Genomic DNA, 26,875 nt, shown 5'->3' with positions numbered 1-26,875 from the left:
GGCTGCCATTTCTGCGCCTTGGGGTGAGGGGCAAAAGGAAACATGAATTCATCTTAGTGCCAGCAGGAGCCATGGAGGGAGCATTGCTGAGAAGAAGCTGAAGTCATGGAGAGAAGTCTCTACCTCCAGAGACATGTCCACAAAGCAGGAAGGCAACAAGGAGGAAACTCTCTAGCTTTTTTCTCCTTACAACTTCCCATATCCTACAGTGGCTCCTATTTGTCTTGAACCTGACCAGGAGTCAGCCAGCAAGGGAACCCTAGAAATGTACCCCATGGAGGGCAGCTTCCCAGGGCACAGCTTCCCCTCCTAAAGAATGCAGGTGGTAGGAAAGAGCAGAGGATAACCACTGGGCACACCCAACCCCATGTTGCCCTAGAATAAAGCCTTAGCTAATGAGAGTCTTAGAAATGTATCAAATGGAAAGTTTTCCAAGAAAACTTCCAGAGATGGAGCCAAGAGGAAAAAGAAGCTCCAAGCTCAGGGCTCATGAAATGAACACACAAACACCAATTTCAAAATAGAACAGAAAGACAGTAATTTAACTTTTATCATAACTGCATGCTGGCACTAGCTGCAGTGCACTCTGCAAATCTCTTCAAGTAAGTGAAATGTAGGGTATGAGTAATAACAGATCCCCAAAGTTGGCCACAGCCTCCTGCAGGTTCGAATTAAGATCCCAGGGATATTGGCTTAACCCAAAGATCAAGTCAAACACTGCATTTCAATTTTCACAATCTGTTGGTTCCCAAATTCCATGACTGGAAAACAAAAGACCTTGGCCATACTTGATTGGCGGTTTGGCTTCAGGCTATAGTTCTCAATTGTTTTGCTGCTGATGAACTGACTAGTCTTCTCTCAACATTTCATTCTCCAGACAAGATTTCCAGAGCCAGGCCCTTCTCTTCTCCAAACATGTGTGTACATGCATGTACACACACACACACACACACACACACACACACACACTATTCCTTCCCAGGGTGCTTGGCCTGCCTCCTGCCCAAAGGTCAAAATTAAAATCTAGCAAGACAACCATTATGCTAAGAAAATCCAGAAAATATTTTAAACCCCATTATTTTGTAGGGTATCAGAACAAGGGTAGGAAAGGGAAGGGAAGGGAAGAAGAGGAGAGAGGACAGTAGTCAGAAGCAAAGGGAAAGAAGGAAGAGAAAAAGGACAAGAAGGGGAAGTCTGGGTAGAAGAGAAGGCAGGGATGGCCAAGGTAGAGGGAAAGGAGGAAGAGGCAGCTAGCAGGAGGCAGAGTATAACTTTCATCAGCATTCATTCATTCCTTCAACACACTTTTATTAAATGCTTTCCAGGGATCCAGAACATTCAAAGCCTTTCCCATCTCCATGCTATGCCTTGTCCTATAACTCTATATGTCTTCACTGACTTGGAGCCTTTGAGATGTCCTCTTCCAGTGAGGATGAAGATATTTACCTGTTCGCCCTCCATCTCTTCAGGGTTCAGGCTTCCCTTGATTATATCTGGACTACATTTTATCTATGCAAAGAAGATACTACAGGAAGACAGAAAAACCTTTAAGTTGGGATTTGCCCTAACTCCTGCCCTTCAGAGGCAGGCAGCTGGCATCTGGGCAACAGTCTATTTTCCATTGATGCTCCTAGCCTCTGCTCTGGCATACAGTCTCCCACCTTTGCAGTGTCCTCATTTTTCTTCTACCCTTTTTGCTCTAAACAACCATTGCAAGAAGTAGTCCCTAGCAAAACACCTAGCTACTCAGAGGGATGTAGTAAAGAAGGGAACAATTGGAAGAGAGGAACAAAAACGGAGAGAGAGGGGCATCGATATATAGAGCTGGCTAGAGGACTAGCATATTGATAAATGTCCACTTTCATACCTTCAATTTATAGCTGGGCAAACTAAGGACCAAAAAGAACCACAGATTAAAGAATGATGGAACACCAGAGCTAGAGAGGTATTCATCATCTGTTGACCAGTAGGCATGGATGGATCAAGTCTTTTGTATCTTAGTGAGGATTTATGTTTTATAAGGACTACAGTCTCCTAGGGATTTGGATATGAGACTTGTGCCAATTTCACTGGGGACCTCCATGGTGAGCTGTTCTATAGTCCTAAGATAGCAAGCCAGAGTCAAGAATTCAAAGTCATTTACACAAAACAGGAAATCCCAGGCCACCAAACCCTCTGGGCCAAGATCATGATTCTGAATGGGGAAAACCTATTCTATGTAAGTCCCCTTTGAAAATAAGTCAAATTAAATGAGAGATGAGATCCTACAAAGCTTTTTGCTCTTCCCAAACTTATACGCCAGCCTCCTTAAAAAGGGAGGCTAGTTATGGGTTTCTCCATGTCCACTGTTGGCATTTGGAATTGGATCATTCTTTCATGTTATAGAGGCTGTCCTATGTTCAGTAGCACCCCTGGTCTCTACCCATTAGATGCCAGTGGCAACTCCCCTCTAACTGTGACAACTACAAATGGCTCCAGACTCTGCCAAATGTCCCACAGGGGGCAACTCAACCCCAGGCAAAAAACTACTATTTAGATAATCATAGACTATTAATGTGGTCATCTGAGTCCAAAGCCTTATTCACCGTTGGAGAGACTGGGTCAGGCTGGCTTCAGCTCACTCAGCTATAACTGGCAGATTTAGGCTGTGAGTTCAAGTCCCAAAACCCCAGCTCACTGGACCGAATTCACAGAGAATTCTTGTTTCAGGACTTGATGCATGATCCTGGCTGTACCATCTGGCCCTTGGTTTCTCTTTGTGTGATATAGCTGCCCCATCCATTGCCTCCTGAGGCTAAACCTGGCAGTAACCCCCACAGCATTAGATCAAGTACTTAAAAAAATTCCTCCAACAGGATGTTGCTCTTGGACTGGAAGAAGGACCACAACTGTCCCCTTTGACTTGCTGTGCTTTATGAGGTTGGAAGGCCTGTACATTTCTCTTTCCCTGTCTTAATGGCTGACCTTTCCTAGCCCCCATGAAGCTGCTGTGAGGATGGAGATAACATAAAGTATGGTGGTTGAAATTATTTAAGCTCCTCAATTCACAAGCATTTAGATTATTTAACTGCTGATTATGATTATTTAAGCTGAAAGATTATACTGCTTTAGCTCAGAAAATGTTTGTATTTCCATTAAAAACCACCAGGCCAAGGGTCCTTTTGACTGACATTCTTCACTATTAAAACTATACATATAGTGCATGTTTTTGACAAGAAGACAGTGTGTGACTATTTTGTTTTAAGATAAGGAAGCTGACTTCAAAGGCCTTTTCCAATTAGCTCCCTCTCTCCCCCCTCCCTCCCACCACCACCCCAGCCTGCTGTTCTGCACCCCAGAGGCAAATTGGAAGCACCTATCTGCCCATTGCCTTCTACTATTTAATCAAAACCAGTCCTGCCATTCCCACACTTAAAATTCTTACAACAAAATCTAAATTCTTCGCTCAGAGACAGTGTGCTCAATGTTAAGATCATGGACTATAGTATTAAACAGACTTTCATTTGAGTTCCAGATGTCTGAGACTCAGTTTCTGCATCTACATAGTGGGGATAATAACACTTCCCAGCTCACAGGAGGTGGCAGCAATGTGCCCCTGCCTGACATGTAATAAACACTTAATAAAAGTTTACTGGTCATAGTAATTCCATCACCCAAAGTCTTGCATGCACTGAATAGTATATATGCCTGGGCTAGTTTAATTCTCTGAAGGCATGTCAATCAGAGATAGTACATTCCTTAAGGCAGGGAGAGTAAAGGGCTCTTGATTCTACCTGACATGCAATTTAACAAGTGATTCTTTCCCTATAATGATTTGTGAAACATGTCTCTGTTTGGCTAATATCTTTTTCATCTAAAGAGTTTTATGAAAAATAACAATGTACAAAAATACACAAAAATTCTATTGTGGTCTATCAGAGAAGACCATGTCCTAAACCAAGTGGTCGTTTTTGGCTTTTGGCAGTTTCTGCATATAAACAAAGTTCCTCAAGGAAAGAACAAAGAAAATTCCAGCATTTCCTAAATATCATCCATGTTTCAGGTCATTTGTTTAGTGAAATTATGGATAGAATTCCATATTTGAAGCCCTGTGATCACCCTACAGTCCTCTCTCTGGGGATGGAAATTCCTTTCATGGCACCCAGAATAGGTGTTTCTTGCTCACACAGGAATTGCTGACATACCCTGCAAGCTGCCCCCACAGGCTACAGAGTCCTACTACTACAAAGTTCTACAGAACACAGAAGAAAGGTCTTCCTCCTCTTAAATTCTATACCCCTGCTCTAGCACAATCTTTTGAAGCAACATAAATCAAGCCCACTTCTTTTCCTATGTGTCACCCCCTTAACAGTTGAAGGAAGCACGTGCTTCTTGGCCTTCTCTAGGCCTAACACGGTTCGCCCATCAGCTATCCCAACTAAAACAACAGGTATTCCTGAACCTGTTTACTCACCACATGTCTCCCCCATAGTTTACCAATGTTGATAGCCAGAAACGATTTCAGATATATACTGGACTGAATGCATGAATATAAGTAAATGTCTATTACAAAGACCATTTCTGGAAGTGTAGGTGCAATGTGGTCTGTATGTACTCAGTGAAATGACCTATCAATCAACACATTTTTTTCATAGTTTGTTTATTTTGGCAAATACTACTAATTGCTGCCAATCTGCTTCCTTCCTGTGTTGGTACTGGGTTCCCTGAATGTTAACTGGACATAGAGCTACCCAGTGAGTGGCTTCATTTCCCTGATTGCCTTGCAGCTAAGTGTGACCACATGACCTCATCACTGGCTGATGGGCTCCTTCCCCTGCACTAGTTCCTGCACCTACACAGAATGAAAGAAATGGAAGAATCTGTGTCCTGATTTGTTCACTTAGAACAGTGGTTAGATTGGTGCCTAAGGCACAGAACAGTCCTTGCACGGAATGGATGCTTCTTGAATGAACCATTAATGACTGAGGTGTCAATGGATGGCCTGTGTGACTTAAAGAGTGGATAGGTTCCTTTCTCCTTCCTCCTTTCTGCTGACTGGAATGTGGACAGGATGGTTAGAGCTGAGACAAAAATCTTGCATTGAGGCTGAAAGCCATACACTTGATGGCAAAGCATTAAGACAGAAGGAGTAGAGGTCCCCAGTGACTACATGGCTACTTGTATGAGCTTATGAAATATGAGGTTTTCTGTTCCTTGCACTTAAAGTTAATTAGACCATTCTACTATTCTAAAGTTATTTTCTTTGTAGTTAAGTTTTACTAACCCACTATACGCTTTGTGTATAGCAGGTCTTTCCTCATCCACTAACGGCTCTAACGTACCAACTTCAGGGTATAAGAAAGAAACAGAAATCACAAGTGATAAGCAACTGTGCATTTATGTGACTGCCTGCAGTGCAAACCACAATCAATGTTGGATGAGCAGTTCTTAGTGACATTTATTTTCTCTCTCCGTCACCTGTCCTCAACCATTGCAGGAAACCTGGAAAGCTGCAATGAGCTTCATCAGTGTTCTAGCTGACTCACCTTACTTTTCACACTGAGCAGGTAATAAATAGAAACAACCAGACAAAGTAGGACATTCTACAACACATTGACATTAGTATTTAATATTTTTTTATATTAGACATGTCAAAGTTTTTCTAGATAAACCACTGGATACAGAAAGGATTTCATTGTGACAAAAAAAAATGTTGAAAGCATGAGGCTAATTTGGAATTTGAAGATAGAATCTGTATATGTGAACTATGTATTTAACTAACATTAATATGTAACATGACATTATATATTCACACATACATACATAAATACACACATACATATATGATCTTTTACTACTTAAAAATAACTTTCTCATAAATGCATAATTTCATTCAATCCCCATAACATCTCTGTAAGATGGTGCAACTGAGATTACCAATTTTAAGTAATGGATGCCTTCAAAACTCCTCTCCCAGGCTTCATTTATCCTGTTCAAATTGCCAAGCACTTAGGATTCCTCCCTAAAGAAATATGATTTGTCTTTTCTCATGCTGGCATGAAGTAAAGAATAAATTGATTTTATCATTTTCTGCACCCTGCCTCTCCTTTGAAGAGTACTTACCTAATGAGTGGCTCTCTCAAAAAGGATCCTAGATCAAAGAGGCCCACAGGATAATGCCTTGGAATAAGCTGCTGCCTTACCTCACTGTAAACTTCCTAAAATAGCTCAATATATACAAAGGCTTTTGAAGCTATCTGGAGAAAATGTCTAAAATGCAACAATACCCAGTAAAGTAAGATGGATCTTAGAACATCATCAGATGAGTTAAAAATGTACAGGTTTCATTAAAATCTTTACATAAGCACAAGAAATCACCAAAAGTCTAAAATACACATTTCAAATCATGTAACTATTGACCAGCTCTCTACACTCTCACTCATTCTGTATTTAAAACTAAATTGAACATATCAGTCAGCCTCACTGTCTTCCTATTAAATTATATTCTAGTTTAAGTAATCTAAGCAAGTGATACAGATAGATTTTTAAGTACTGTATCTCATGGCCTTCAATTCCTTTTAGCCACAGATACCAAATTCACTTGTCACAAGTTAGATAATTGCTCTTTGGTTAATGAAATGTAAGCTTATTAACCAGCACTATAAAACCAAATATATAGAATGATGTTCTTAATATTATTTTAGTAAAATTCTTTTTAGGGATCCCTGGGTGGCGCAGCGGTTTGTTGCCTGCCTTTGACCCAGGGCGAGATCCTGGAGACCCGGGATCGAATCCCATGTCGGGCTGCTTCTCCCTCTGCCTATGTGCATGGAGCCTGCTTCTCCCTCTGCCTGCTTCTCCCTCTGCCTATGTCTCTGCCTCTCTCTGTGACTATCATAAATAAATAAAAAATTAAAAATAAAATAAAATTCTTTTTAAATAGGAGCAAAGGCAGCAAAGACGAAGCATTAGGAAATGTTGTAGTATGAAGTTTTAGATTTTTTTTTAAAGAATAATCCTATGCACAAGGAAAAGTGAATGTTGTGCTCTTCTATGAGAATGCAGGGTTGGGGGGCACCTGGATGGCTCAGTGGTTGAGTGTTTGCCTTTGGCTCAGGTCGTGGTCCTGGGGTCCTACATCAAGACCTATATCAGGCTCCCCACAGGGAGTGTGCTTCTCCTTCTGCCTATGTCTCTGCCTCTCTCTCTCTGTGTCTCTCATGAATAAATGGATAAAATCTTTAAGAAAAGAAAAAAAAAGAAGGGAAAAGAAAAGAAAATGCAGGGCTGGAGCACCCAGCCAAACTCTTGGTTTTGGCTCAGTTCATGATCTCAGGGTCCTGAGATTGAGCATCAAATCAAATTGAGCACATCAGGCTCCATGTTCAGCAGGGAGTCTGCTTGAGATTCTCTCTCTCTCTCTCTCCCTCTGCCCCTCCCCCTGCTGGTGCACTCTCTTTCTCACACACAAATAAATAAATATTACAAATAAATATTAAATAAATAAATAAATAAATAAATAAATAAATAATAATAAGGTCTTCGTAAATAATTAAATAAATATTAAAAAAGAAAGAAAAAAAGAAAATGCAGGGTTGGGGACTATTACTTCCTCCCAGTGTGGGAATAATGATTGCAATTAGAATACTAACCAATAAAGACCAAACTAAATGAGGAGGTCTTAGGGGGAAGAATCCTACATGAAATACAGTCAAAGGCTCTCCTTTGACTTGTAGTTAGGTTTATAGGAATTTACACTGCATTTTCCATGTCCCTCTTTACCCCAAAGATCTACAAGAGTTCTTCTCTTTGGAATAGTTTTGTAAGTGTAATTCCAGATTTCTTTGGTTACAGGAAAAAACTATTTGACTCGTCTATCTATTCGTTTACTGATTTATTTATTAGTTCATTTATTTCCTCCACTCATTTAAACTGCAAGCTTGATCAGGTAGGATTTTCTGTTTATCTACTCATAACAGTACCTGCCAGGTAGTAGGTGCTCAATGAATATTCATGACATTTTGAGCTAATTCATCCTTTCATTCCTCAAAATTTAAAAAAAAAAATGCCTACCACATGACAAGTTCTACATATCCAATATTAAAAAGAAATTCTACTGTAAATAAAACTCATGAGAAATATTTAAGTTATAGGAATCAAGCAAAATTTTCTCATTCTAAAGTCAATCTAATTTAAACTAAGAAGATAATTCCCTGCCCTGCTCCAGGAGAATGGGAGGGAAAAATATAGACTAGTATGGCACATGTCCCAAAATATTATAAACAAAACAAAATTCTGTTTATAAATGAAAGAGCTGGGTTGTAGGGGTAGCTATCAAAAGGTAGCACAAGGCATCTTTGTAATGATGGAACAGTTGTCTATCTTGGCTGTTATAGTGGTTACATGAATTTATACATGTGATGAAATTGCATATAAATAAATACGTACACACTTACAAGTGCACATAAAACCAGAGAAATCTGAATAAAGTTGGTAAATTGTACCAATATCAATTTGTTGGTGTGCTATAATTATGAAACATCTTACCATTGAGGAAAATGATTTCTTGTATCTGCATATTAATCTATAATTACTTAAAAATAAGTTAAGAAAACAGAACAGCAGAATGCTTATCAAAACATTCTTTATATTGGCCAAACATTGGAACCAAGATAAATGTCCAATAAAGAAGTAAACCTAAATGACAGTATATTTAAAAAATAATACAATTCTATGTTTGTAGCATGGAAAGGTGTTCATCATCTAGTAAGCAAAAGAAGCAGGATTTACAAAATACAAGAATACTTGAATTGTGTTAAAAAATATAGACCAAAAAAAAAAAATAAAGACTATTTGTAAAGGTGTGCACCAAAATACCATCAGTGTCTGCCCCTGCATGGTAGGATCATAGGTGATTTTCTTTTTAATTTTGCTTCTTCATATTTCTTCATTTTTCTTTTCTAAAATGAACACTATTACCAGATGAAATATCTGAAATGCTGCCTGTGCTGTGTATGGGGCTCAGGTGAATTCTGTGTAGCCCTGAACAAAAACCAAGTGAGAAGATTACATGGAAAGCCATTTTGGTTCCATATAAGAACCAATGAGGTACCTGCCAGAGCTCACAACTTCCAACAAGAATGGTGTTCACCAGAGCCTGGTGAATTCTCTATTAGTAATTATGTGGGTAGGAATCTGGTTTATGCACACTGGGAGGTTGGACCCAGCTGCTTTCCAATTTTAAAACTCTGTGCCATTTGATTTTACAACAAATTTAACAGACACCACCTTTCATTTCAAAAGCCCCTTTTATGTTTCAAAGCACTTTCACATATGCTGGTTTATATTCATTTCAGTTCAGTACTTAAAAAAAAAAGTCCTGTCTGTACAACAATTACATAGAGTAGGCAAGGTGGTTATTATCACCTCCATGTTACTGAAGAGAAAACTGAAATAACCAGAGAGTGATCTTCAATGTTATGGGTAAGTTAACATATCCCACCTCCTTTCTCTTGACTCATGGTCTCACCCCTCTGTCCTCTAACACTATACAGTCTCTCCCCACCAGGGTTTGGAAGTAGATAGACTTCACCTAATGTTGCTTACACGATGCCTGCCAATTGAAAGAAAACCAATAATGCTCGGCACAGAATGATAGTAAATATGGGCAGGGATATACCCATCTGATTGTTTCCACTAACCTACACTGACTCAATTAGTGTCCAGTAACCAATATGTCAACTCAGTTTAAAAATCAAGATTGATCAAACTAGCTGGTTGACATGAATACCCCAGGAGGCCAAGTTGAAGTTGTTGGTCAATATAATTGCCTTGTACCTGTGTCCCTATGGTCCTGGGAAGGAGCCCATAAGTGAGGCTTCTGGGCCAGTTAAATAGTGAATAGAGTCCATATTGGGCTTAATGAAGCAGGGCTTTGTTACTCTTACCAAAGGAATTAACAGAAGAATTCTGTATTTATTTTGCAGTGGCAGAAGATTAAGCACTTGAGCAATAATATGGCAATTCACCAAAAGAGGTCTTAGTTAGGTGCTATCTGAAATCATGAAATTAAGTGGGAAAACATACACACGGAAAAGGTTTATATGTTTAAGAAAAATAAATCCAAATTTTAGATAAATGATACTCTTCACAAAGTATACTAAACAAATGACATATTTTCATTGGCTGATAGCGTCATTTACACACATATATCATTTTCCTTGTGCCAAGCCCTCCTGAGTGCCTCTCCTCTCAAACACCCCACCAAAGTCATTATAGGAGGAAACAGAAGGGCCAGCGATGTTAAGGTCATTTCCCCTAAATCATACGGCCGCCAAGTGGAAGAAACAGGATTCCAACCTAGATCTGATGACTCCCAAACCAGTGTGTTTCACCATTACTTGCTCTCTCAAAATGCTGAAAGTATATGTCCTTTTTATAAACAGGAAGTAATGGAAGTTTCCTTTAAAAGTCATAATAAATCACTCCAAGAGATAAAGAGTTAACTTGGGAATAGCTGGAGAACAATGAGAGAAACTAGGCTGAACTTCATACATCACAATACACAAGGAGGCAGAAGTGGGACTGGTGAATGGAAAAGAATAAAGCCTCACGGAATCAATGGACTGCTATTGTTAATAAATTATTGATCAAGCTGGTAATGTCATAGCTGCTTGAAATACTTTTCTTCTTAGCTACAATAAATCTAGTCTTTGCATTCAATCTATTCACTCATTCAATAAACAATTATTGAGCATTTACCATATGCTGCTGTTCTAGGCAGTCTGATATCCACAGTGACTCAAAGTAAACAAAGTTCCAGGCTTGGTGGAATTCACATAAGCTCCATGAGGAAATAAGACAGTAGAAAGGGAGCTTGAAGTAGAAGATTTCAGTTTTAATCCTGGCCAGATGGCCATAAGCAAATTATTTGAAATCTCTCTGAATCTCAGTTCACTCACTTCTAAACTAAAGATAATAATATCTGTTTCTATTATACACTGTTTAATTAGGAAAGATGCAAATTTATGCATTAAAAATACTTATTCTTTGGTCTTGGAGAAACTGAGGTAGTTGACAAGGAATAAAAGTTTTGTCCTCATTATTAAATCGTTCAAAATATTTCATTCCATATTTTCCATGATCTAAGCTTTCTGGGTTTAATGTTAACCATGTGTAAGACTTGTGGGGTCAGGATAAGGTCATGCTTCCATACCTAGCCACCAATTTCAAAGTCTATGTTACAGGCTTAAGATGCCATAATTATGTACGTTTTCCTTATTGTGGAAGGAAGTTAAATTATATCTTAGAGATTATTTCATCTTAATTTATATAGAGAGATGCTGCTTCTTGCCTACTTCTTTAGGAATGGATCCATACCAAGTGATTATTTTTAAAATCTTTGAGTAATTTTCTTTCCTATGTTCTTCCATGGTAATATTATTTCATAGTAAGAATGAAATAAGAGCTAGGTGGAGATGGGTGTGTCACAGGCCCACAGGAAGGATCACTGCCCAGCATGAGACCACACTTTATTGATTAAATCAAAGAAAGAGATTGGTTCCAGTTTCCCCATATCCCTCACCTACCCTACCCTTGGGTGAGGGGGAGGAGGTGGCAGTGGGATTTCCAAGTCTGTTTTTATCACCCAGCAAATCAGAGTCCTTGCTTTCTAAACAAAGAGGTGCCAACCTTGAGACTCTATGAAAGCCAACACAAGCTACACATTGTACACATGTGAAAAGAATATAATTAGCAAAGTTATAGTCACAATTAGGAAATACCTCCTCAGAAAAGTTTCCACTTAACTTTAAGCAGCACTCAAATTACTATTGTGCTTAATGAGGACTCTGTCTCTTGGCCAGCTCAAACCTTTGAGACAAATCTAAGAATAATAGCGCCATCCACAAAACACAGACACACAAAATTTAATGCTGAATTTTTTTTTTTGAATAACATATATGAAAAATGTGCAAATTGGGACATGGAAGCTATAATTTAAAAAAATATAAAAAGCAGAGTCACAAAAATGAACAGTTAAGTGTTGGCTAAATTATTCTTTCTTCAAGCTCTTTCTTTGTCTTCTATAGACTTTCTTTCCCCATCCCTAAAGAAAAGTTAGAAAAGAGAAACTAGGAAAACAAAAATGGATACTCACTTCATCTCCAGGATCTCCTCCAGCTGTTTTCTCCTTTCTATCCGGAGATTGGCCAAATGTGCTTCTTTTTCAGCCAGGGACTGCTGTGTGGAGGCCAGGCGTGCCTTGGTAGCATCCAGTTCCTGTCTGGTCTTCTCCAATGCATTCATCAGTTCCTCTATCTGAAAGGCACATCGAATGGTGTGTTATTTCTCCTTCATTCAAGCACCAGGACTTCCTTGCTAGCCTATATTCTGACAATAGACACAAAGGAATCATAGCCATCCTTGAACAGGGCACTGTATCTTAGAGCCCATTCTTTCTTTGTCACTGGTTGAAAATAAATGTTTCAAACACAAGTAATGTCCAAATTTATCCAAAGTTCTTATTCAATTGGATTGTCCAATAACCTTTATAGAAACTATTTATATATTTATTAGAAGTGGAAGGTAACTGGCTTGACCCAATTTCAACCTGTGTTTGGCAAAAAATCTCAGATACTGCCTCACAGTTGGCGGAAGGGAACACTCAAAATGCATTTGCCCAGCACAATATACTTTTGTGTGTAGGCCCCAGAGTATTCTGACAGGAAGCTAATCTACGTGTTTCAGATTCATTCATGTTTTAACCTATCAAAGCATTGTTTGGCAAAAGCGATTTGATGTCCAAGGGGCCTCAGGAGCCCCCTCTCACCTCACCTCCCTGCCTCATATTCAGGAAGTAAAGTTTGGCCAAAGGTAAACAGAATTCCAGCCACAAAAGGTTCAAGTTTGGTTTGCCCCTGAAGTTTGAGAGGTTTCTAAACTTGAAATAAATGACATGTAACTTTTATAGGGTGCTAATACACCATAGAAATAAGCCAGACTATCAAATATCCAGGATTTTTAGCCAGGTCCCAAAAAATTGGACCAGGGAGCCCCAAGGCAAGGCCTTATCCTCCCCAAACCATTGGGGGCTTTTAAAAGCCAACACACAACAAAGAGGGCTGGTGTTTACAATTCTGTTCCAGAGACTTCCGTGGAGCGAGCCAGTGAAATGCCATCCCTTGCACAGATGCAGGCCGCATCCACCCTGCTGATTTAAAACCATGGTTCCAGGAAGTTTCTAGATTCCAGGGTTGATATTTGGGTTTCTAAGCCACCCCCCTTCCAGCTGAACTTGGCAGAATGGGATCATCCATCACTAAAGTCAACAAAATGCCCTTCAAAATGTGTCAATGACATGTTAGGTTGCAATTCATAAAGAATTTCTACACAATTTCTTCAGTTTTACATGGAATTTTTTCAGAATAAGCATTATAGTTCACATCCAAGGTAAATTACATGCTCTTAAGATTCAGAAAACCTTCCATTTTTTTCCCTGATAAAAAGAGGAATTTGATGACCATATAATGTAAGTCAAAGCCAAAACCAAATATAGTTTAAATAGCAAGGAATATGAGGGTTAACCATGGAAGTCCCAGAACCACACCTGCTTAAGTGTAGAATAAATAGTATTATTCTTTAACTTTAGAAATATACAAAATTTAAAAAACAATTGTAATAATTTCTGATGTAAATTTATAGAATATTATAAATATGACTAGCAGCCCTTCTACAAAGCAATGCTTTAGTGAAACTGAAGCAGATATTTTTCCTCCTTCCCTCCTCCCATTTTTGATAGCAGTGTAAAAAAAGATCAGAACTATGTTCATTCCAAGTACCAACTCAGATTTAGTCTGCCTAACTCTCTATAGGATGGCCTATGTCCTCATGACCTCATTTCCTTTCATAAATTGCTCTCTATTCTGAATGCACTACTGATCCCAGAGAAGGACACTATCCAGGATTCTCACCAGCTAAACTCTCTCTCATTAAGTTGAAGCTGACCTGTCTGCAATCTATAGACACAGAGCTGCTCCACTGGGTTTCCAGGTATTTAATTCACCTGCCACTTTACTGCTTGGGGCCAGCCTCAGCTAGTTTTATGTTAACTCAACTTTCACAATTACACTTTTAGAGTAGTGATTTGCAGTCTTTCTTGGTCATTTCAGCAATAACCACATAGAGAAACCTGGGCGCCTAAGAGATGCAGTCCAGAGTTTTTACTGATGGAGATGCCATTGGCTTCCAGCATCAACAACTCCCCGTATGAGGTGAGACTGCTATTCTCAACACCTTGCAAGCAGAGTCTCCAATAGTTTCCTAGGCCATGGCCACCACTCCTCCAAAATCACATACCCCAGGCCAGTGAGTATTGCACACTGAGGGCCACTGGGGGTCACTGGCCTCAGACACACAGTTCTAGTCTTCACACGGCCACTGTTTCTCTCTGTGACTTTGTACAAATGATCACTTGATTCTTTGAGTCTCAGTTTCCTGGGTGATGCCCATGATACCTCCTGTGTTAAACATCTACTAGAGTTCTGCCAACTATTTCTTTTGCTACGAAATTAGGAGCATTAAAAAAGCAAGTAATATTCTCCCTGTTGTGGTGGTCATTAGAGTGGTTCACAATATTCCCGTTCTCCTCTTTAGGGGCACGTGGTACAGCTACACTTTGCCCCTCCATTTTAATTGGGCTGAGGTTCTGGCCAATAAAATCATTGTCATTTCCAGGTAAAGCATGTAAGTGCTAGTATTCAACCCCAACCCTCCCTTTTCCCTGTGGCTATAAAAGTGTGTTTCAGATGGTGTCTCCTTCAGCCTGAGTCTCTGAGTGACCACAACAAAGCCCAAGGCCAACCCATATTACCTAAGCAAGGTATAAACCTCTTTTGTTATACACCTTGAGATGATGGACTGTCTGTTACCACTGGCCAAGTAAACTGTCACACTTCTTATCAAGTGCCCTATACCTGCCTCCATCTCCCCACCACCAGTCCCCTCTCATCAAGAAAGAAAATTGCTTTTCACTCTTGCTATACCATGGAAACTCTATACTTGCACCACTGGTATCTTCCTTCTTGCCACATGTCTTTTTTTTTTTTTTTTAAAGATTTTATTTATCTATTTGAGAAAGAGAGAGAGAGAACATGAACAGAGGGAGGGATAGAGAGAAAGGGATAAACAGACTCCCTGCTGAGCAGAGAGCCTGACATGGGGCTCAATCCCAGGACCTGAGATCATGACCTGAGCTGAAGGCAGATGCTTAACTGACTGAGCCACGCAGGTGCCCCCAACATATCTTTTCATAATGTATAGTTTGCACAGCCAACTTTTTCCTCTCATTTGATGTAACATTTTAACCATGTATATGTAACTTGTGCCTTAAAAAGCCCCATGTTAGAATCCTAGCTCCATCACTTACAATGTGACTGACACAAATTCCTACATCTCTTTCAGCTTCAGTTTCCCTGCCAGGAAACACAGGACCAGGCTGCTTATTCTGTTCCATGTTTGTGGGCAATAAGTGAAATGACGTAGCCTCCATATTATTTATTCTTTTCTAACTGATGTCAATAAAATAATTTTTCTTCTTAATGAGAATAAAGTACACTCATTGTACAAATTGTAAAAGATACAGATATAAATATTTAAAATTTCTCTTTTTAAGATAAAATAATGACATTCTTTTTCATTAAGATCACCCAAAATCCTGCTACCTGGAAATAAACAATATACACATTTTGTTATAAATTTCTCCATTTCTCTCTCTCCATTCGTGTATGTATAACTGGGATGCTATATACAATTTCCCAAACAGTTTTCAATAAATGTATCATGAGAATTTCCCCCCTTGTAATTAAATAGCCCCTTGTAATAGATTTAATGGGTGAGTGGGGTCATATCCATCCACCATTTCCCTAAAATCAACTCTTCCCTTGGGTTCTCTGAAGCTCTCTTTTAGATTGGGAACCTATTTCCCATGTTTCTTTTGTAAATTCTTCACCTTCTTGCAGTCTATAATTGGATCCTTCCTCTTATTACTCTGTCCTAGAAACATTTTCATCATCCACGTGTATCCTTAGGAGAAGAACTGAAGTCTGTTTCCACAGCTCTCACGTATGCATAGATACCTTTCAAACTTTATCTTTTACTCCCTTGACCTCTTTCACATACCTAACCACCTGTTGATCACTTTCATTTGGATGTCCTAATATCACTTTAGATGCAAGATGACCAAAAGCCAATTCATGATCCATGCACACATGCCTAAACTGAATCCCTACTACCTACTCCTTTTCTCTCAACCTGCCACTCTGTAACGCATCCACAGGTCCAACACCCTAATCTTTACTCAGTAACTCATGTTTAAGACCTCAGAACCACATCTGTCTCTTTCCTCTCCTTCCTCTTTTATTTTCAGTTCATCATTAAGTCATATGGCTCTATTTTGGAAAGACTTCTCATATCCATCATTTTTTTTTTTAAGATTTTGTTAGAGAGAGAGAGAGAGAGAGAAAGAGAGGGAGGGAGAGAGAAAAAGAGAGAGCACACATGAGAGAGCACAAGTGGTGGGTGGGAAGGGCAGAGGGAGAGGTAGAAGCAGACTCCCTGCTGAGCAGGGAGCCAGACTCAGGGCTCAATCCCAGAACCCTGGGATCATGACCTGAGCCAAAGGCAGACACACTTAACCAATTGAGCCTCCCAGGTGCCCCTATCATTCTTTCCTATCATTACTTTTGACAACACAAACTCACATCCCTTCCACTCCCACATTCCTAATAAGGTTGAAAATAATTGCATGACTGAGTGTGTGTGTGTGTGTGTGTGTGTGTGTGTGTGTATTCCTAGCCTTTGACTCTATCCCCTATCCTAAACAAGGACATGGCTTTGTCTGATCAGCTTCTCCCCATCATAGTGTATCTCTCAGCCAGGTCCAGTCCTAGATTTTAGGATATGTGGGTAGCAAAGTGAACTTGAGAAACTAAGTACAAAGGTACAGGACATTGAAGCACAGGCTATGATGATCTGTGTAATAAGGAGAAGGAAGTCAGAACAGAGAGAGGAAGAATAAGCCCTGAAACTTGGATGAGAGAGGTATGTTTTAAGGGCACAATAAGGAAATTGCAAAGAAGAGAAAAGGGACGGAGGAAAACGTTGCTAGGGGCTATTTCTGGGGCCCTTTCAATGTTTTCCAAAGACACAAATTGAAGAATTAGACTACCTTTTGATTTTTTTCAGCTGTTTTGACTGTATGTGTTTGAAAGTATCTTTATACTGGGCCCTATGGGTCTGAGATTCAAAGGTGTCCCACAGGACTCACTGTCATAATTTATCTCTACTTCCAAATCAATATACCTAACCCACCAATATTTTGTCAAAAATATCACTAGCCTGGCTCCAACATCTCAAGAAGCTACCAATTACCCACAGTAGTGGTTTTCAAAATGTGTTCCCTTGAGCAGCAGGGCTTCCCAAGGACATCTAGGGACTGATAAATAGGTCAATGACATGGGAGGAATGTGAATCAGCAGAGATCTTTCTCTACCATCCCACACTCAAAGGGAAGCTGTTCTTTTTTTTTTTAAGATTTTATCTATTCATTCATGAAATACAGAGAGAGAGACGCAGAGACACAGGCAGAGGGAGAAGCAGGCTCCCTATTGGGGGAGCCTGATGTGGGACACAATTCCAGGACCCCAGGATCATGACCTGAGCCAAAGGCAGATACTCAACCACTGAGCCACCCAGGTGTCCCAAAGGGAGTTGTTCTACTTTTGTTTTATATATAGAATTCTACTCAGGATTTTGAATTAAAAAAAAAATTAACGTATTTTAAAATGCTGAGAATGGGGGCACCTGGGTAGCTCAGTCAGTTAAGCGTCTCTCTTCAGTTCAAATCATGATTCCAGAGTCCTGGAATCAAATCCTGCATCAGGCCCCCTGCTCAGCAGGGAGTCTGCTTCTCCTTCTCCCTCTGCTCCTCCCCCCTGCTCATGCTCTCTCTCTCTCTTGCTCACTCTCTCTCTCAAATAAATAAATAAAATATTAAAAAATAAAATGCTGAGGAATGATTAAAAGCATGATTATGAAATCAGACTGTACTAATAATACCTGTTTTACCATATGTCAGTCAGAATCTTGGGAAAGGGTCTGAGTTTTCTCATCTGTAACAACAGTACTTCTCATAAGAGTCTCTACAAGTACACAATGAAGCAATTAATGTAAAGTTCCTAGTGTAGATACTGGCAAATATGAAAACAGTGCATTCTTAACAAAAGAGGTAGCACAGCACAGTGTTTAGAAAGTAGAATTCATTAAACTCAACAGCAAAGAAACAAACAATCCAATCATGAAATGGGCAAAAGACATGAAGAGAAATCTCACAGAGGAAGACACAGACATGGCCAACAAGCACATGAGAAAATGCTCCGCATCACTTGCCATCAGGGAAATACAAATCAAAACCACAATGAGATACCACCTCACACCAGTGAGAATGGGGACAATTAACAAGGCAGGAAACCACAAATGTTGGAGAGGATGCAGAGAAAAGGGAACCCTCTTACACTGTTGGTGGGAATGTGAACTGATGCAGCCACTCTGGAAAACTGTGTGGAGGTTCCTCAAAGAGTTAAAAATAGACCTGCCCTACGACCCAGCAATTGCACTGCTGGGGATTTACCCCAAAGATACAGATGCAGTGAGACACCGGGACACCTGCACCCCGATGTTTATAGCAGCAATGTCCACAATAGCCAAACTGTGGAAGGAGCCTCGGTGTCCATCGAAAGATGAGTGGATAAAGAAGATGTGGTTTATGTATACAATGGAATATTACTCAGCCATTAGAAACGACAAATACCCACCATTTGCTTCGACGTGGATGGAACTGGAGGGTATTATGCTGAGTGAAATAAGTCAATCAGAGAAGGACAAACATATGGTCTCATTCATTTGGGGAATATAAAAAATAGTGAAAGGGAATAAAGGGGAAAGGAGAAAAAATAAGTGGGAAATATCAGAAAGGGGGACAGAACATGAAAGACTCCTAACTCTGGGAAACGAACTAGGGGGGTGGAAGGGGAGGTGGGTGGGGGGTGGGGGTGACTGGGTGGTGGGCACTGAGGTGGGCACTTGACGGGATGAGCACTGGGTGTTATTCTATATGTTGACAAATTGAACACCAATAAAAAATAAATTTATTAAAAAATAAAAAAAGAGAAAAAGAAAGAAAGAAAGAAAGAAAGAAAGAAAGAAAGAAAGAAAGAAAGAAAGAAAGAAAGAAAGAAAGAAAGAAAGAAAGAAAGAAAGAAAGAAAGAAAGAAAGAAAGAAAGAAAGAAAGAAAGAAAAGAAGGAAAGAAAGATAGATAGATAGATTAGAATTCAGGAGCTAGCTTATCATTTACTATTTGTGGCACTCTGGGTGAGTTACAAAAGTTCCCTGAGCCCCAGGTTCCTAGCTTGTGATGGGAGGGCAATAACAAAACTTAGCTCACAGGGGTTTTGTAAAGATTCAATGGGTTAATATCTGTAATACCTTGAGAACAATGTCTAGTTCTTTGTGCCATAAAAGTGTCAACTCTTATTAATACAGTGCCTGGTAAGTATTTAACCCATCTTATGTTTGCTTATTACTGAATTCAAATGTTGTGCTTCCTGTCACCTATCCTCAACTGTATACACACACACACACACACACACACACACACACACACACACACACATCTGGACTGCCAGTGATGACCCCCTCCTGTTCCCAAAATCACTCTACCCTTAAAGTTCTGTCAGAGAGCCCTGACCTCCTTCACAGCCCTGACATTCCTTCTAGCTAGTGTACATACTCAATAAATACATGCAGGATGGCAGGAAGGGTACAGTGATTAAAAGCTGGACAAGCACATACCTGGATCAAGTTTTGGTTTCACAATAGGATCTCTATGATTTTTTTTAAAGATTTTATTTATTAATTCATGAGAGACACAGAGAGAGAGGCAGAGACGTAGGCAGAGGGAGAAGCAGGCTCGATGTGAGGCTCAATCCTGGCACTGCGGGATCACGCCCTGAGCCAAAGGCAGATGCTCAATCGCTGAGCTACTCAGGCATCCACCAAGTCCCAGTTCTTACTGTCTACACTTGACTTTCTACCACCTAATCAAATACCACTTCATATTCCTGCACAACTTTTCATGTGGATGCTTAGTTGCTACAACTGGATTGTAATCTGCTGGAGGACAAGAACCATATCTTTGTCTTGTTTTTTTTTTTTTTTCTTTGTCCTCTTTGGAAAGCCCCTTCAGCCCCTGACACAATACCACTGCCTATACTCAATAAATACCTGCAGGATGGCAGGAAGGGGAATGCAAAAGCATGATTCTGAAACACCCTCCTTTGACTCACTTAGTGCAATGATGGATGAAGTGTGAGTCTGAAACTGATACTTTCCTACCCCATAAATCAGTGGTCCCCTTGCCATCCTCACCAAACACCCTTCAGGTCTTGCTCTCTGTTTGCCTCAAGCGCCTTCTCCTTGCTATAGAGATGAGGGGGCTCCGTTACTCAGCTCCTGAATGAAAGGAAGACCTAAATTCACTGTCACCCCAGCAGCCACTAGGAGCACTCAGAAACCTGTGAGATTCAGGATGGCACAATAAAAAGGTCCCAAGCTTTGAGCTGGGGAACAAGCAGGAAGTTTTTAGTCCTGCTCTGTATTCTACATGCTCTTCCCTGGGACCTAGAAAATGTGCACTCCCTCCTTCTTTCCACCACCTTACTGGTTGTCCCCTATGTGCCGGGCACTCTGCTGGACACTTGAGATAGGCTCATCTTCAGAAGCTGTCTAGTTTGGCAGACAAGCGTAAATCAAAAACCAATTAATCACAATTGTGATTTAAAAAAAAAAAAAGAGCTAGGAATGGCTGGGTGGCTCAATCTGTTAAACGGCTGATGCTTGATTTTGGCTCAGGTCATGATCTGAGTCCTGGGATCCAGCTCACATCAGGCTCTGTGCTCAGCAGACAGTCTGTTTGAGAATTTCTCTCCCTCTCCCTCTGCCTCTCTCCCTGCTCTCGGTCTCTCCCTCTCTCTCTTTAATTAATTAATTAATTAATCTTTTTTCCCCGAAAAAGCTATTAAAGAAAAGTACTGAGTGATGAGCAAGAGTGAAACAAGAGCCAGTCCTGCTCTAGGCCTCATGGTCCACCTCCCTAAATCAGTCAAGTGGGAGTGGCTTATTGAAGAGGAAGGAAAAAAATGATGCTGGTAGCCCAGGCTATGGGGACCTGTGGTCCTGTGCATTAGGGAATTGCTACTTAGAGAATCACAATGATTGAGTCAATAACCACTTTTGAGAAGTCCAGCAGGAAAATAGCATATTTGTCTTGATTTAATATGGCATTTGCTTCTTTCAGAGGCACATCTATTGGTGATTCACCAGACAATAATATTTCTTGGGGAAAATAATTTAGAAAACTGTTTAATTCCTAAAATGCCACCCTCAATGAAAACAGAATTCACGGCAACTTCAAGGATCTTGTATATTTTAAAATGGAACATCTTAAGTCTTAAACAAGGTCCCCAAATATGTCAAAATTGAATTCTGATATTACTTCTAGAAAGCTTACATTTTAAAATACATCAACTTCTTTTTACAAATGAAGAACATAATAATTAATGGTTTCTTTAAGCTAGATGTCTGTTAGGCCACACCAGTTTAAAAAACACTCAAATGATTGTGTGCCATTTCTGATTTTATTAGTCATTCCATGTGGCAGATCATAAAAACTGTCTTATAAAATGGTTAAATTACCAGGACTATTCAATTGCATTTGAATAATTCATAACTCCATACACTTGAAGAATAATGAAGCCGTTAAATGAATTTCTAAGGAGTCTAGTGCTTACACCCAGCTCTGGAGAAACTGTCGGAACTTTTAGAGTGAACAGCGGAGCCTTAAAACAATAAAATAAAAAACCTGTTTAAGACCTTAAATCATTAACATGTGTCGACTTAAACTTACACATACATTTGTGTTGTTTAACTAAATATTTGAAAACCAGCTTCTCTCTCAGTTATCTGCCAAGAGCCCCACTCTGAGTTCTGTGTGTCTCTTCCTGACACGTGGCAACGTCCTGTGCTTTTCATGAGGCTTGCTTGGCAAGAACTGATCTTCAAATATTTTGATAAAACAATTTTTTTCCTTAAATTATATGTCAGTATTGAGTTAGTGTCTATTTTGTGTTAATGATTTGGAATTTTTAAAGTTTTTTAAACTACGTTTTAAAAATACATGGGCCCTTCTGCCTTAGCCTTCACCATTCATCCTGGTTTTCTGTCTTCACTTGTCCTAAGTGCAAGAGGATGGTAGTTTTCAGTTTGTACCAGAACACAGAGCCAATGGAATCCCCATATCCCAAGATATAGCCACAACGGAATGTGAATTGGCCCTGTGGGAATAGCTGGGACCTGGCCTAGCTCCGCTCTGGGCACAGAGGAGGTCACCCAGAGATCAGAAGGTGAAGATAAACACCAAAACCCTCCCTCCTCAAAAGCAAGAACTTCTCAGACAGTGATGCTTATGGTGAAGAATCTGTTAAAATGAGGGCTACTAATCTTATTTTTCCAATTATTCTTATCTGACATTTCTATCTCCACCTCCTTCCCACCTCCCCACTGCTGCCTTAGAGTGACACCTTTTGGAAAAGGTTGAAACTGAAAATGCCCAGACTGCTTTCTGCCTGGACCTAACCACCCTCAGGACTGTGATTTGGGATTTGTTCCCTCCTCACTGAAGTTTAAGCATCTAGGAGATTTGCTTAAATGTGTCACCTCTAATATTTCAGCATTAAACCAATACCCACATCAAGTGAGTGTGTTTGGGCTCAAACTCTTTGATTTTGACTGCATTTTAACTTCTCCTTTTTCCTTCTTTTCTTCCCAGGCTTATTAGCAAAACTTCAGACAATAATAGAAGATAGAGAAGGAATGTGTAAGATATATCTGACTTAGATTCTGTTAAATCAAAGTGTTGGAATACAAATGAATAAAAGTTTCTCCACCATGCCCTGAGCATTTTTCATTCCAGATTAGACCAAGCTCAGTGGAACCTCCATGAGAAAAAAAGCTGTGTAGGTGCTTCTTGAACAATAGGGAAGCATTCTTTACTTTAAATGTGCACAGTTGTTTAGCATAGCAAAGAGCTGGTTTTCTCCCTAACAGTCTCAGATGTTCTTGGAAGCAGTGTAGCTAGTCGTAAGACTATGGATCTTGAAGCCAGAAGACTTAGTTCCCAATCAGGATCCAGGCATGTGCTGGCTATGTGACTCTGTAAAAGATTCTTGACCTCTATTTACATCAGTTCCTTTCTCTATAAACTATTGATAACAACCATACCTCCTGACCTCCTTGTGAAGAATACCTGACTTGCAATAGTTACACACTGGCACATAGCAAACACATAGTAAGCTGTAATCATTATCAACAGTGATGTTAGTTTAAACACTGGTGCTTAGCTTTCAACCTCATAGAGGATGAGTAAGCAAGATAAAGTTACAATTTCCATTTTCTTTCTCCATTTTCAGAGAGACACAGTATTTTATGTCTTCAATGGAATGGTGAATTTTTTTACTAGGGAATCTGTAACAAACCAAATGAATCACTCTCAAATATGTATTGTTCATATTTTAGTCTAACCTAGCTGAATTCCAAACACAACACGAAGGAACTTGTTGAAGATATTAGAGCAGCATTATACAAAAGAACTTCCTATGATGATGGCAAAGTTTTCACTTGCACCGTCCAATACACATATCACTAACTACATGTGACTACAGAGCACTGGAAATGGTGGTGGTACAACTGAGGAACTGAATCTTTAATGTAATGTAGTTTGATCTAAATTAAAATTTAAATTTAAATAGCCAAATTTAGTGGCTACTGTACTGGAAAGAGCCAGAGCATCTAAGTTTTACAACTTTATTGTCCAGTGATGTTTAGATATTATTTCAATCTTTGGGGTACCTGGGTGATACAGTCAGTTAAGTGCCTGACTCCTGGTTTTGGCTCAGGTGGTGATCTCATGATCATGAGATTTAGCCCCATGCAGGCTTCAATGCTCAGTGTGGAGTCCTCTTAGGATTCTTTCTCCCTCTTCCTCTGCCCTTCTCTCCCCTACCTCCACTGCCTGCTTGCTCTCTCAAACAACAAATTAAATCTTAAAATATAAAAGAAATTATTTATTTTCTTAGAGATTTTATTTACTTATTTATTCATAAGAGACACACAGAGAGAGACAGAGACATAGAGGGAGAAGCCCGCTTCTCCCAGGGAGCCTGATGAGGTACTCGATCCCCTGGCCTGAGATCACTCCCTGAGCTGAAGGTAGACACTCAACTGCTGAGCCACCCAGGCATCCCTAAAAAAAAGAAACTATTTCAATCTTTGTGGAAATTTTATCTGTTTTGAATATGTGAGAGAAACTTTTAAATTCCTTTAAATTCACTACAGTTCATGAATTACCATTTGATCCATGATCCCATTTTAGTAAGTTATCCTAAGGATATCATAAGGTATGCTTTCTGAGGAAATTACTTGAGTATATAATAAATATGTTCATCATAGTTTTGTTTATAAAAATCAGAATTAAAACTTTGTATGTATGCATGTATATATATATATACACACACGCATAAATACAAATGAATACATAAATACATACATATGTACACTCACCTTCCAAATAAATGAGTTAAATAAATTAAAATATGTGTGTGTGTGTATAAATATTGAAAAGAAATTAGATAGGAAATTAGGGGCATCCAATTGTTGAGATGTTGGACAGATATTAAACATTAAGTAGGAAGACTGAATGTAAGGGAAAGAAGTTCATGAAATCCCAAGAAAGAAAAGCAAGTTAGTAAATGGTAAATACAATTCCAACTATATGTAGGTTTTTAAATGTATAGTCACAGAAAACAAAATGACTAGAAGGAAACACATCCAAATATTAATGACGAGTTTGTTTCTAGGCATAGAGATTTCAGGTAATCTATTACATTCTTCTTTGTACTTTTGCTGCAAATATGAATTATTAAGTTAAAAAAAGAACAATCTCTAAAACATTTTTGACCAAGGAAGGTCTGCATAGGACTTATTCTGCTCCCATGGAACAATTGGCTGCTGGTAAACCAGCTTCCAAAAGAGAGTTATAAAGCAGAAGTCCAGAGCAGGGCGGAGCCCTCTGGTGGCAGTTACAGTGGCAGCTACCCTCAGCCAAAATAATCTTAACTCAGGCCACACTTCCGGGCAAGGCTACTTTGCTCCTGACAGTCACTTAGATTTATGCTGATTATAATCCCCATTCACCAGGGAGTACTTGAGTGTTGGTGACTCCAGAGCTGTCAACAGTCATTCTTGCCACCTCACTCTACCCCACAATGCACTTGAATGCTGCTCATTTCATTACTATTCCTTAATAAAGTTCCTATGGGTTTTGGAAGTCCAGTATGGTTGTTTGCTTGTTTGTTTTGTTTGTGTAACATTTTCTGGTTTTGCTATTATTTTATTTCTACATCACTCAAAATTATCTGTCAGGTCTTAAAAAAATCAGAACCATTTGTTCATGCCACTAAGCCACCTCTATTACTGTCTATTCATTCCTATTCAACAAATTGGGGCAGTTTTCTCAAATAGGCCTACTTTCATGTGATGTAAGGAATGGTTCTGAGGCATTTCCAAGGAGGAAGGATGAAAGAAGGAGGCCTTTTTTACTCTGAGTTCTCCTACAGTCTTGGCGTTGCAGGAGATACCTGTTGATTATGACAAATTTCAATTAGTCCAAATCAAGCCTGACTCCAAACCCTTTCCTAAGGCCCTAAGGACACTTGCATCATGGTTTCATCAGCCTTGAGCAATAGGTAGGGGCTTCCCTGTATGACATCTTGGTCCTTGATCATAGGGAGTCTAATGCATCCTTGATCCTCCCACTGGACCCAGCATCTTCTCAAACACACAGTATATGGTCAGTAAATAATTATGGGAGAGACGCCAAGAGGGAGAAAAGAAGAGAAGAAACTCTACTGTAGAAAGGTAATAATTATATCAATCAATATGGTTTCCTATAACCTATTTGATCCTTACATACTTCCAAAGAAGCAAGCCATTTAACTGCTGAGTAACTCAAGCTCAAAAAAGGTAAGGGATTTACCAAAGAAGTATAGATGGCTTACTCTTACTCTTTACCAGAATGTGAGTCTAATTGTTGAGTAAAAATATAATGGGACAACTGTTAGAGGGGGCTATCCTAAGATGATGTGGGCCATGAGCTCTCAATAGTAAAAAAATAAAAACAAAAACAAAACAAACAAATAAAACCTTGGCTCATTCTCCTCAGTGTTCCCAGGCTTGAACATAGCATCTAGCATACAACCAGCACCCACAGGTTTATGGATGAATATAATTTAGGGACTAGAACTGGGTCCCATTTGAATCACTGGAGTATTCAGTATACCCTTTGATTCCACCACTGTTCCAAAATATCTTACTTGACTTTTGCATTAATTTTCTATTATTATGTAACAAATTGCCATCATCTTGACAGCTGAAAGTTCTGTAGGTCAGAATTCCTGGCAGGAAGCATAGTGTGACTGGTTTCTCCACTCAGGGCCTCACAAGGTTGAAATTGAGATATGGCAGGCTGCATTCTAATCTAGAGTTCAGAGCCCTCTTCCAAGCTTATGCAGTTGTAATAGAATTCAGTTCCCTGAAGTTCTAATATGAGGTCTCCTTTTCCTTACTACTCCTAGCTCCTAGAGACCATTTGCATTCCCTGTCACATGAGCCACTCAAATCTTCAAGGCAAGCAACAAAAAAACCTCTCTTGCATCAAATTTTTCTCA

At 39.5% G+C, this 26,875-nt stretch overlaps 1 protein-coding gene across 19 annotated transcripts in view; it reads right to left on the bottom strand.

Moving 5' to 3' along the window:
• Positions 1 to 26,875, bottom strand: part of ERC2 (ELKS/RAB6-interacting/CAST family member 2) — a 904,872-nt gene that overhangs the window by 347,642 nt on the left and 530,355 nt on the right. For all 19 annotated transcript variants that reach the window (XR_007404126.1, XR_007404127.1, XM_049097733.1 and 16 more), the window contains one exon: positions 12,137 to 12,297. Coding sequence is in view for 17 of the 19 variants with exons in the window: in XM_049097733.1 (XP_048953690.1) it covers positions 12,137 to 12,297 (161 nt within the window). In the remaining 2 variants the exon portion in view is untranslated. The remainder of the gene's footprint in view (positions 1 to 12,136; positions 12,298 to 26,875) is intronic.

Source organism: Canis lupus, chromosome 20 (genome assembly GCF_003254725.2).
Source record: "Canis lupus dingo isolate Sandy chromosome 20, ASM325472v2, whole genome shotgun sequence".
NCBI classification, from domain to species: domain Eukaryota; kingdom Metazoa; phylum Chordata; class Mammalia; order Carnivora; family Canidae; genus Canis; species Canis lupus.
This window is presented reverse-complemented; position numbering and strand designations above follow the sequence as displayed.